This window comes from Phodopus roborovskii, unplaced genomic scaffold (genome assembly GCF_943737965.1).
Source record: "Phodopus roborovskii unplaced genomic scaffold, PHOROB, whole genome shotgun sequence".
Lineage (NCBI taxonomy): Eukaryota > Metazoa > Chordata > Mammalia > Rodentia > Cricetidae > Phodopus > Phodopus roborovskii.
In genome coordinates this window covers 7,379,209-7,392,988 of record NW_026126433.1, presented here as the reverse complement: position 1 = coordinate 7,392,988, position 13,780 = coordinate 7,379,209, and the positions used below count along the sequence as shown (strand labels likewise).

The following is a 13,780-nucleotide window of genomic DNA, read 5'->3' as shown; positions in this document are numbered from 1 at the left end:
TTGGTTAAGTTGCTTTTTGTTAGAGTGTTCTATCACAACAAGAGAAAAATAATTGATGCAGATCTTATATGACAACACTAGTCAGAGGGGGCTTTCATGAAGTCACACTTTTTACAGTCTTTATGCGAATTCTATCTCCAAACCCATAGCCATTCCTTGGAGACTTAGATCTGACCATAGACTCAGAAAGCAGCTGCATCTTCTTCCTTTTGCCTTCCAGCTTAAAAAATAAAATCGAGTGTGGTGAAAACTAAAGTGAACCCTGAAGCACTGTTCTTGCTCAAGTTTGCTCCTTTGTCTGAGCTACTATGTTACTCTGTTCCTCCCTGTGCTGGGTCCTCTCTGCTGGTCCCTCCTTCCAAGGCATAGCAGTGCTCCCAGCACTCTTAGTGGTGTTCAGTGCTTCTGAGGCACCTTCAATTCTAAAATGTACTATATAATGGTAGACATAGAGTTAGTACCTTAATAAGATGTACCCTTTTCCTCTTTATCCATTTATTAAGAGACGATCATTTTCATGCATGTCTAACTGTGTCTCAGAATGTAACTTTCACAATTTTACAAAAATTAAGGATTCATAAAAATGTATGATGCTGAAAAATGTATGGTGGCTCAACTGGAGGAAAACAAACAAGGAAACCGAGGCAATACAGATAGAACCAATGTGGCCAGGCATGCTGCTTCCTAAAGGGAGATTAAAGTGGTAGCAGGTGTTCTAGAAGTCTCCAGAGTCATAACTCAGAAGTGGGTCATGGTGTGGATTTCTGTGCAACTAAGGAAAAGAGCTCCTCTTTCAAAAGAGAGACTTTCTTATATAAAAATATATACATTATTGTGGCTACCATTCTGAGGATAAAGAAATACCACATCCCATGAGCAGGAAGAATGGCCTAGTGTGAGCATCTAACAAATTTAAGTAACCAAGAGACACAAAGTCAGATTTTAAATTGCTTTTCCAGTGAGGTGAAGCTATGAGACAGCCATTTCCACCCAGGACATACACCACTGCAGCTATCTTATCACTGACTTGTACTTACTAAAGTCACTATTACTTTTTCTTTGTTATAAATAGAAAAAAAAACACATCCTTTTACCCTTCAGCTTAATTATCTGCTAAAGAATATGTCATCAGCAATAAGACAACATATGCATAAATCTATGGCTCACTGACTTATTTACATTTACATCCCAAGTATAGTGTATGGCTTATGGAAGTTGTGGTAGTTTTTTTTCCTAAGAATTAATTGTTTTGTGGACAATGCCACTTTCTCATTCACTCCTGTGGGACATGCAAGTTGGACTTCTTGATTCATGAACACATCCCAGAGATTGACTAAACTTAGCAAGACACACCCTGGACAAAGTGATTTTACTAAATTTCTCATAATAAAGTCAAGTCTTCCCTCCCTCATTCCCTGATGTTCTGTTTTAACATGGCGTTGCTTTTGCTACATCTCTTGCAGTTATTCTTTCTCCCCAGCAAGGGGTATTGGGTTATTTTCCATTACAAAATGACCATGTTCCCCCATCCATAATCTTCCCCTCTTTCATTCTAATAAAAAAAACCCTTGATTTGGAATTTATCGTTCTGATTTGTTTAAATGTTGAAGGCTCTGTGGCAGACCCCTCTGTCATTGCACAATGTAATTGTATGAATGGCATTTCACTTAGACAAACAAGGCTGCTACTGTATCTCGAGGCACATAGTTCCCAAGCAAATGAATAGCATTAATCTCTTTTCCCCAGTCCGTTTGCCTAGTGTTTGAAAAGGTTACACACATATGGGCAAGGCATTGTGACACAATTTGGCTTTATTCTGAAAAAGGAAAAACTAAAATCTTCTCACAATGAATGTTTATGGCCATGGGCAATGTCATCAATGACAAGCTTCTATGAATGCCTTCATATCCTCCTGGTAAAGCTGTTCTTACCACATTTCCAAAAGCATCTATTTGAAACATGGAAGACCTTTCACATAACTGACTAGTTACTGAGAACTCAAATAAGGGTGTTTGTAAATGGCAGGCAGCAGTTAGAAGAGTGTAAGTTTTCCAAGGTCTACAATAATGTGAGCCCTCTCGTTGGTCATGAAATCCATGGGACCGTGAGTCCACATCCTCTGGCGCTAACTGCACTTTTCCTATGTGAGAGCCACACACTCAGGCTAAGTGTCCCATCTCTGAGTTATGGAAAAGCTGTGAGATGTTCAGTGTGAGTTTGTCTGCTTCCTCTGACCTCTGCTGAAAGAAACGTTTGATTCTCCCTTCTGAACTTGAGAACACGAAAGCCCAGTTGTTCTTGGCTGCTGAAGTTTTGCTTTGGAGCCAGCTACACCTTTTATGGTTATTTTCTTGAATCTTTCTTCATAGTTTTGTAATTACAGTGGATGCTGCCAAGGAACCCTTGCAGCCATATCCAACCACGTGTTGTTTGGAGCTAAGCCCACTTGAGAGTCATGGAGCTGCTCCTGGCTCAACCAGCTTCACTTTAACAAGGTGAGGCTGCCTCCCTTAACCCAATGTAGCTCACCTTTGGAAATGAAAATACCACCATGTTGTATGTAACCTGATACTATTTTCTTAATATAAGATATCCTTGAGGTCAGGAAAGGAGTTCTTCCGAGATATGTAATAATATCTTTCTAGGACAAGAAGTTCTTCTGAGATATATAACAATAGCTTTCTAGGACAAGATGCTTAAGATTGACCATAGCCACAAACTTAGAGAAATTTTGTATTTTAGTTATTCACTTTCAACTGGAATGACTGCACTACTTATAGATCTTAAAGGTGTTAATTGAAACAGTTTTCATATATGTTTAATTGTGGCTTTAGTTGCACATGTTTAAAAAGTATTAATGATATTTGGAATATATTTTCTATGGCTTTTAGAAAGTTGGTGTGATCAGGGATCCTTGCATTTAGAAAAAATGGCTAGAGTGACTGGAGGTAGGAGTAGCTACAGCCAGCTTGGGAAAATGAATGAAACAGAGGCCAAATCATTTTACTTTTATTCCCATAAAATGTGCATTATAAATAATTGCAAGTTTAAAAACAACATAGTTGATTGAACATTTTCACATGATTTTTTGGACTTTTTTTTTAGTGTATTCTTTCTTAGATAACTATTTTTTGGTTGTTAAATCATTCCAGCAAAACAACATAAAGTTCTGTGTCTAGGGATAGTGCTGTTTTATTACAGGGCCAAGAGCAACTGGCATTTTGTCACTTAAGCAAGTTACTGTTCTCATTAGAGAATAAAAATTCATTTAATTTTTGTTTTGAAGCAAGCATGGGATCAACTTACATTTGAATCACTTTAAACATGTGGTCATTTCTTCTCTGCTGATGTATAATGGTAAGCACATAATTTCATATATTTTTTTCTTCATCTCTTTTTATATTGGATACTTGTGAAGAATTGGGGGAAATGTTTGAACAGAAAAGACCAAAAGAGAGATGGAGAAGAGGCGACAGAGAAAAACTAGAAGATAATGCTTTCTACTATTCAAGTAAAATATTGCACACAATTTGTTATGGGGTTGAAGCTTCCATTCACTTTCGTCCTTTACTCTGAACAATAAATAGTCCAGCCTAGTGCAGTACTAGGCTGTACAGACCGTACTTACGGAGCTGGCAGCGGTCCCCATGGTAGCCAGGCAGACAGGTACATCTCCCAGTGACTGGATGACAGTCTTGGTTCTTTGCTGAACACTGACATACCTGGTTACAGTCTTTCCCATACGTGCCTGGTGGGCAGACTTAGAGGAAGAGGAAAAGCAAACCAAAATGAATTGAATTTGTCTGTGTAAATATGGTCCTAAAAGTGAAAGCAGGGGCAACTTATTAAATAAGACCGTTGCCTACAGAAGTGCACAGCCCTTTGGGATTTGGGTTTCATTAAATTTGCCTGGGGATTACTTCACTGTTTGATTTTGTTTTGTTCAGTCAATTTGTGATTGACTGTCAAGGTTTGGCTGCAATTTTCTTGTCATAGAAAAAAAAATCATAGTGTGATGTCAAGGAAAATCAGCTAAAATAATAGTATAATTCATATGGGACCTTGTATTTGGATAAAGATATTATTTCTGGGGTAGCTGTTTTAAAGTCTCAAGGTGCTTTCGCCCTGCACATTAGCAGGTACTGTATTTGTGCCGCTTGTCAGCCCCTCAGCTGTGTTCTGCTGTTTCTTTATGTAGTCTCAACAGTGAAATCCCTTCATCTGACTTTTAAATCACATCAAAAAGGAAAAAGGGATATGGGTATTTTTCTGCACGGAACATGGAATCAAGTAGACAGCTTGGGTTTCATGGTTATGGACACATGGCAATTCAAACAAATTCAGTGGAAAAAGAAGCAGGCAAGTTGGTCATTAGGATCTATAGACCTAAAACAGACTAGCAATGTGCCCTCCAACTTTACCAGACTCTGCTGTGGAAACAGACACTCTTTGATTTAGAAATATCGATTACTCAAATATCGTTCATGAAGCATTCATCGTGAATCTGCCAGGTACTCGAAAAGACACACTTGGCTCTACTGTCAGCAAAGCTTATTGACTGGACTGATTAATGTCTGAGGGAGAAGAGCCAACCACAGCTAGGGGTGGATGTAGGAGACCTTCCTGCTTTTTCCACTTCATTGTTAGTGAACTGGGAGCCTTCTTTCTCCCCCAATGTGACATGCTATCAACTCCTTAAGGGGAGGTATCTACACAGAAGGCTGACAATCAACTAATGCAATAATTTGTCTTCATTAGAGTCTTACAAAGTTTTATGAAGTCAAAGTTGAATTGATTGTACATTTTTTTTCTGGCTTTTGTAGTCTGTACCTGCTGTGACAGTTACATGGTAATGAAGTTTGGTCTTCCCAGTGAAAGCTTGCCCACAGCACACTGCAATCGACTAGACAGAGAGGTGCTAAGGTGATTCTGAACATTATAGGACCTGGGTAATGAATTACAGCAGCTCAACTTATTTGCCTAGTTTCCATTGTGAGGCATGGGCCATAATGGCACTGAGAAATCTGAGCTGGTGTGATTTGAATGACCCATCAAAAAATTATGCTGTGTGAAAGTGGCTGGTAAACTTGCCATCTAGGGGACTATATGCGTATGTGGACCAAGGGCCCACATTTTCTATCTGTGGCTAGATACTCTGTCTATGTGCTATCGGTGGCCTTAAAAAACTTAATGTATGTATAGTTCTAAAACCAAACGTCCTTCCTACAGGAAGATGAATAGAATCTCTGACACAGATCATTGTAAGGAGGAATGCTTGTACAGGAAGCACTAATTGGACTTAGTGGACTATCAAGAAGGAGGAGTGGGAGTGGGAGGAGAGGGAAAAGAAATAGTGAACTTGAGAGAGAGACTTACTGGGGACATAAGGGGATAAATAAATGGAGTAAATGGGAGGTTGATATAGTCAAATGAAATTCTCAACAATAAAAGTATTTTTGAATACTCGAATTTAAAACCAATTTAAATAAAAGAGGTATGTTTGTGCAAACTATGCAGAGAAATGTAGCCTAACTATTGGGGGGGGGATTGTCTACTATTTAAAGATCCTTTATACATATTTCTCCTACTCATGAAAACTGTTTTTTCAAAACAAGTATTGAGGGATTGGAAGATGGCTCAGTAGGTAAAGGTGCTCTCTCAGAAATCATGGGGACCTGAATTTGACCCCCAGCACCCTCAATAGAAAACTTGTGGGAAGGTCAATGCACAGCTGTCATCCCAGTGCTGGGAAAGAAGATAAAATGTGACTTTGAGGCTTGTCACCAGCCCACATAGTCTCTTTGGTGAATGCCAGGCCAGTGAGCGACTCTGCTTCAATAAGACAAGGTCGACTGTTCTTAAGAAAGGATACCCAAAGTGGCCTCTGATCTCCTCACATTGAAATTGACTGAAACACATGTAATATCTCATGCAATTTCTTCTTTGGGAGCTTAATGAAACTATGCCGAAGCACTATTCACTTCTCCATTCTAGGGGAAGCCTAGAGGAAGCATTAGATTTGACTGTGAGAACCAGAGAACTCAAAACAATAAAAGTTATAAATGCCCTGCTCAAGAGAAGCTTGATTTCTTAATGGTCTTATGATAAGTTCTCAGGCAATAAAATTAAAATGGAAATAGAAATAAGGTTAAAAAAGAAAAAAAAAAGACCTAAATGCTACACAAAAGAATATTTTAGAAACTGAAAACACTTTTTCTACTATCCATTCACCACACAGCATCTTCTCCCAGTTGTCCCTCACAAAGATAAATGGTGACTATATCCAAGACTTCAGAAGCATGTGAGTTAATGCAGAGGCTGGCACGCTCACTTTCTCGGCAAACAAAGGTGCAAAGAACAGAGCCAAGTCCATCTGTTTCCTTTCTCACTTCCAAATGAACTGTGCCACATTGTCTCATGACCTACAGAATTCTGGAGATTCTAAACCCACCAAAAAGCTGCTTGTGAATACCACTAGGCACCAGGTTTACAAGAATAAGCAAAACCAGATTTGTGTAGTCATCAAGCTAACAGTAGCAAGATGATAAACGTGATCACACAGCCATCCAAGCAAATGCCAAATGTCAGCTATTGTGAAGGTGCAGGAGTGACAAGGGGAGTAACACTAGGACTAGGAGTGGCAGGTGTGGGATAGGAGTGTACAACTCCAGAGACTCTTTGTGAAGAGGGCACTATGCAACTGATCTGATAAGACATCAGAGGCAGTGTGTGTAGATCAAGGGAAGGAGGACAGAGAAAAGTATGAAGAATCGTTTCCATAGGGGACCTGGAATGGCCATCATGAATGGCTGAGTGATTCTGAAGGAGTGTGACCCATGACTATTATAACAAAGTTGCATTTATGAATTACTAACTTGAGGTGACATAGTTTCATTATCACATCATTATGGAGGACAGAAAACAAAAGTCAAAATGTTCTTTCTTGAAGCTAGAAGAGAGATGGATTTAATTGTCTCATAGTTTCTAGAAACCACTTAACAATCTTCGGCTTGTGGTTCATGTCCTCAAGCAACAGCTTCTGGGGTCTCTGATCTTATAATAATTCTTGTGATTTAATTAATCCCATTCAATTAATTCAAAATTTGAGATGCTCTAATTAATGACATCTACAAAAATGCTTTTTCTCCATATAAAGTTATTCAATCACAGGTTCCAAGAATTAGGACATGGACATCTTTGAGTGATCTTTGTTCAGCTTACTACTATTTCTGCATTCTTTACCACTGCACATGACTTTGAACTTACTCTTTAGGAGGCATGTTATTATATATGGTCACATTCCTAATAGCAGTTTAAAGTACAACCTCCTTAAAAATGAATGCCATATCATTCTTAACTATATGATGACAAAATGTATGGAAAGACTACAGCCAATAATTTAAAGATATTTTCACTTAGTAAATGGAACCCAAATATATCATTTAATATGTCACATTGAGAATGATTTGAGATTCTTCAGAGGTCAGAGCCCAGAAAACAGTGGAAGCATCTTGGGATTCCAGAAAATATTTCAAGGGAGACCAAGGGGGAGAGCTGTGAGGAGAGACACTGACAATGGAAATTCAGATGAAGTTCCCCAGGATCCCAGGAGAACTTCCAGACCATGAACTTCTTTATCATCCTAGTGTTCCATATAGTCTTCTTTAAACAAATTTAAGACTGTTATATACACAGTAATTCCTATGACAATGTGATATGTGAGTATTGAAACCAGGAACAACCCAGACTGTTCTCAGGATAAACTCAGGACTGCCCAGACCCCACACACTCTGTTGTTCTGTCTCTCTCTGTCCCAATCTGCGTCTTTGTCTCTCTGTGTATCTGTCTCTATACCTCATTCACCCTCCTGTCTCTGTCTCTGTCTCTGTCTCTGTCTCTCTCTGTTTCTCTTTATCTCTTTCTCTGTCTCCCCTTTCTCTCTGTCAGAGTTTCAGTAAAAGTAAGACATAGTTCAACATCCCAAAACTTTGAAGACACCATGATATAAATGCAGCTGTCAGCCAGAAACATCGTTACACTAGAATGTTCTTATTCTTGTTTTATTAGCCACATGGGCTGGGGAAACTACTGGTCAGTCATATTTGAACCAGTGGAGCCGATTCATCTTCCAGATGACATCATCCATGATGAGAGAATAACTAGAAAACCTTTATTGTGTGGCTTTCTTGTGGATGATAGCTACATTTTGCTCTTTGAATTGACCAAGGAGAGTTGTTTTTAAAAAAATGAATGGACAATGGCTTTTTGAATTACAGATAACAACATATTTTGATTGTGAAGCTATAATCTGGGTAAAGTAAATGCCCAAACCATTGTGAAGGAGAAGTACTGGTTTTGTCTTGCTGATTTTGGCAGTATCCCAGATTGTTATTAAATGTTAAGAGGTCAACTTTGATAAGATTCAAATTGGAACAAAATCAGAGAATTATTAAAGTCCAGGATTTCTTGAGCCCTCCTGCCCTAGCTGTGCTCTCATGCATGTCTTACTGTTACCCTATGTGTCTCTCACTTAAGATGACTTCTGAAAGTAATTCCATACTTTTCTCCTGAAAGCAGAAGTCAAGTGAGATACCAGCTAAAGATTTTAAAGATTTTTGTTTGTATTCAGTCATTTTATTTGGATTGGCAAATGCTTCCTAAGATGGCACACAAACAAAAGTGTAAGAGAATGCATTGTGTTCACTTTGCATTTGCTCAGTAATTGTATATAGCCTTCTGCATGTTACATAGCAGCTTCTTCAGGAAGACCTGTCCAACTTGCAGGGTCTTTATAGCCTCAGTCTCTTCACTGTGGCTGTCACAAATTTCTTGACCATGTATTGTACATCAGTTTTTCCATAAATGTGTGCGCGCGCAAACACACACACAAGCATGTGTGCCTTGCATTATAGGAAGAAGTGTCCTCCACCATGTCAGTTTTTAAGAATTCAAAATTTGCCTTAAACATTGGTTTTCACAGGTTGAGACTGACCTCTGTGTTTTATAGCAGCATCTTTTGCTCAGGTCTCTATCAGAAGCTCAGAACCACCAAATGATGGATCAGCTGTCATCTACAGTTCCTCGGAATGTCTTTGTATTAAACTAATGGTGCAGTGGAGCAGCCAGCCTGACAGGAAGGTTATTGATTTGCAATCTTATAAAGAACTGACAACTTCATTGTTTTAATTGTTCATTTTTCATAGGTTGATGCATGATCTCACCCGAACCTTTTTGCCTCATTCAGAGAATAAATATATGGGAGTCAGGACATCCAAACAACTGGGTCCCTCTTGAAGTTCAAGAACAGAGGGTAGCATTGATACCACTGCCTGGGATCACCAGCAGTCCTTGAGTATGTGCAGACTTGTTGGGGGTGGTTCTTATCAGTGTTCCACATCTCTTTCCTCTTTTGCAGGAAGACCTATGATGTCAACTGGTGTGATTGTTCCTTGAAACAATGTTCTTAGTTCTCACAGCCCATTAAAGGAGAAGAGAGAAGAGAGTGTGCTGATAGTCACTGTAGTTTAGTCTGGGTTGGGACCTGACAGACTCTCTCATGGTATCACAAAGTCACAGAGACCTCCTGTAACATGAACTATTGGGAACAGATGTGGCTCAGAGTTTAGAACAGTGGAGATGTTAAAACATATGACACAAGTTCTCTTGAGAGATTCAAATTTAGTGAATTTTGTATGGGAACTACATATGCATAGTAACATGTTACATATATACTACATATAAAGCATATGGAAAGGAGGGGTAGGAGAAAGATAAATATCAGCAAGTTGGTTTGAAAAAGCCATAAAGAAAAAACCCACTATTTTATAAGCTTCCCAAAGAAGCATATATGTTTTAAGTTTAATTAAAGTTAACCCTACATGGAGGAATTATGCTTGCCTAGAAACACATGTTACTATACAGAAGTCCAGTGTCAGGTACTGCATCATATCTATTATTGAGTTGCTGCTCAGGGGATATCTCAGAGACTCCCTAGACAACACAGGCTATTGTCATAGCACATTAATTTGATGGTAAGAATTTTTTTGACACAGACACTACTATATACCATAATCACCAAACAGAGAAATCAAGCTGATGCTGACCGGGAGCCATTCTCCCTGCTAGCTTGCACAGTGCTGGATAGTACAACATAGCCATCAACTACAGTAATGTCTGGCCTGACAAAAATATGTTCATCAGTACAACAGTGACATAGGGGCAACCAACAGTTTTCTAATTGGACTCAAGGCACACTCCATAGGAGGGAACCTGTGCTTCATGCTATAAATCTGACCAAGAACCCCTGTCCAAGATAATAGGGCCTTACTGCAATTGTTTTGTTAAAAGAGGCATAGTATCAAAGTGCATTCTAAATAGCTATCCTTATACCCATAGACTAGAGCAGTCCCATCCCTCATCAGAGAAGCTTCTTTAAGCAAAGGTCAATAGAAACCTACAACTGCTCACAGTGAAGAGGGCAGGTGACTGGAAAGTACTCCATCCTAAATTGGACATCTGTATTACCTCAATGACTACCATATTCATTCCCAAGGTTCAGGGACCATTGTGGAAAATTGTTGGATCTAGTGGTTGGGGACAATTGTCTTCTGTCCCTTTGCACTCATAAACTCACAGCAGGTCTGTTAACCAACGACAACCCTGCACAAGATCAAGGCAATCACCACTCTAGTACAGGAAGGGAGAATCTCATGGGGCCCCACTTCTAGCTGAGAGGCTGCTGGCAGGTGACAGATGATGAGAAGGGCAGCTGCTTTTCTTTCTTGTAGTTTTCCCATGTCCCAGGTGATGATGCCCTGTATATATGTGCATATGGCAGCACTTATTATAGTCAATGAATTAGAAAAAGAATGTAGGGGGATGTATAAGAGGAGGTGAAGTTCCAGAGAAGAATGTAATTAAAATATATTTTGTTCATGTGTGAAATTACTAAAGAATAAATAAAACATTTAAATCTAGTATGGACTTATGGTTTAAAGCTATTGCTCTAGAATGATGGTTCTCAACCTTCCTAATATTGTCAACCTTAATGCCAATCCTCACATTGGGGTGACCCCCAACCATGAGATTATTTCATTGCTACTTTATAACTTTAATGTGCTAATGTTATGAATCATAATGTAAATATCTGATATGGGACCCCAAAGGGTTTGTGATCCACAGGTTGAGAACCATTGCTCTCGAAGGTAGCTCAGTTGTTGGAACACACGGGTATCTAATAGAAGGAATCCCTGAATTAAGGTTTGTGGACAAATAGAGCTAGAACTAGATTCTACAACTTGAGACCCACAAGTTAATGAACATTTTATTCTCATCAGATATAATTCTCTGGTATTCACAGTATCACTTAAAAGAGTGTTCTACCAATAGTTTCTGGGTGTTCCAAGATGCCATGACACAGTAAGATGTGACCATCTGCCCACAAAAGTTATTTCAGTATCTGGCCTTCAGAGAGAGAAGAGGGCATCTTAAGAAGAAGCAGGGTAGAGTTCCTGCTAAATGTTATTATACCCAAACTAATTGATTAGCTTATACCTTTCTTTCAAATTATTATTGAGAAGAACTTCCTAGGTGAAGGACTCATTTGCTATCTTGTCTGGGTTTGACACTGCATACTGAACCCAGAACATTGGAAGGTAAGAAAGGATCACTCAGTTTCCATGCTCAAAAGCCCAAGTGTAACTGTGTGCAAGGCTGCTCCCCACAGGCACAGAATAACACTGCAACACAAAGTGCCTTTACACATTTCAATTCCTGGTAAAGCTTTGCTTATTAGTTACTGTAGACCAGACTGTATGCAAGGCTGCTCCGACATAGGGACAGAGCAGCACAGCAGCATGAAGAGTGTTTATACATTGAGATTCTCATTAATGGGTAGTTACTGTCGATCAGGTCCCATGCTTATGGATGTTGTATAATAGAATATTAGTATCTCTTTTTATATGTTCCATGAACCAGTAAGTATAAAACAAACAGTAAAATCTGCCGATAACTGTTAAAATCAATATAAAAAGAGTTAAGCCATCCAAACAAATAATGACTGCTCTTGTGAGGATCAGGGTGGGCAGAAGAGTGAGTCAGAAGGAATACTTTGTATGAGAAGTCTTTCATTCAAAGCAATAGTTATATTTTCCTTCCTGGCTGAAAGACAGAAGTTGGGGCAAGTTGAAGGATTGAAACCATGAAACCAGTCTTTATAAGGAGTTTTGTGTCAATCATGTTGTAAATTTAATCTTAGCCTTATGACAATCTGCATGTGAAAAATGGAAGGTGGGAGTCTTGTGTGGGATTAAAGATATTCAGACCAGAGACACTAAGATTCTTGGCTGACTGTCGGAAAGGAAGAGATGGGACATTTCCCAAGATATCTTTATAAAGTAGGGTAGAATCTAATGGGTCACATATTCTCCATAAAACCAAAGGACAAGCTTGAGTTCTTTTGTATTTCGTTGTCTGTTTGTACTTAATACCAGTGTTAGTGTGGTGTCTCCCTGGTCATACTCCACAGTGGCTCCCCACTTTGGAGAACTTAATGGCTGCCATTTTTCAGATGTGTGGCTGGTACTAACAGATACCTAGCAAGAGCAGCCAGACTTCCTCTTCTTTAGTGCTCCAGACAAAATGCAAACAAAGAATCACAACTTCATAGCCTTCACATTAACTTCAGTGGATATGACAATACTTTCCTAAGACAAGTATCTCCTCAGAAAAAAAGGCTTAATTAGCCATGGCTGATGTCTCATCTGCTCCATTGAGATTTTTTTGTTGTTGTGTTGGAGGATTTTTTTGTAGTAATATATAAGATGAGAAGCACAATTAAAGTACTGTGATTTGGGGACCAGAGAGGTGGCTTAGCAATTATCATGAGCACCAGAGTTCAGATCCTCATACCCAGGTAATCAGTTACAATTTTGAGGAATTGGGATACCCTCTTTTAGCACATGCTTGCACACATATGTGCATACATACATATACATAATTTTTCATTTAAAAATATTGTGGTTATGACTGACCTTTGTAGATGCTCAGAATAAGGAACACAAGGTACATATGGAAATAAAAGGAGATCACAATGGAATTTTATGAATGCCTGTGATATGCCAGACACTTGTTCTAAGTCCTGTTCTGCATTCTTTTGCTGGATAATCAAAGCCAATCCATGGGAGCAACTATTATTTTTATTTTTAGAAGAATCTCAGGGATCAATGTGCATTTATTTTGCTGAGTCAGCATTCTGAGTCATGCCATCAATCTGATTCCCAGAAATTAACTGCACATCTGGGAAGTATGGATATGTCACATTGACTTCTAGGCTTGAGGGAGCCATAGTTCACATTCTCCTCTATCCTCACAGAATCGGATGTCGCACTGGAGACATCTGGACTGAGTTCTTCAAATCATTCATTATTTTTCTTTTTGTTCCATTTTTAAAAATTTATTTTTCTTATTTTACATATAGATCCCATTTCCCTCTCCATACCCCCTCCCTCTTTCCAACTGCCCCACACCCCCCGACACCCTCCCATCCCATTACCCTCCCCTCCACAGGGAGGGTGATGCCTTCTAGGAGGGGTCAACAAAATCTGTGAAGTCATTTGGAATAGGAACTAGGCCATCCCTCCTTACACATGCTACTTAGTGAAAAAGTTACACCTGGAAGCCAATATTAGATTTTGCATTAAAATTTCATGTTTCAATTTTTATTATGAAAATGACCAGTTAAGTGTTTCTAATAACTGGAATCTAGTACATGTTGCCATAG

General features: G+C 39.0%; 1 protein-coding gene across 1 annotated transcript in view; it reads right to left on the bottom strand.

Moving 5' to 3' along the window:
* The window catches only part of LOC127223341 (EGF-like and EMI domain-containing protein 1), a 650,856-nt gene that overhangs the window by 19,848 nt on the left and 617,228 nt on the right, over positions 1-13,780 (bottom strand). Inside the window, exon 17 of the mRNA XM_051185850.1 lies at positions 3,629-3,760. Within this exon, the coding sequence (XP_051041807.1) occupies positions 3,629-3,760 (132 nt within the window). The remainder of the gene's footprint in view (positions 1-3,628; positions 3,761-13,780) is intronic.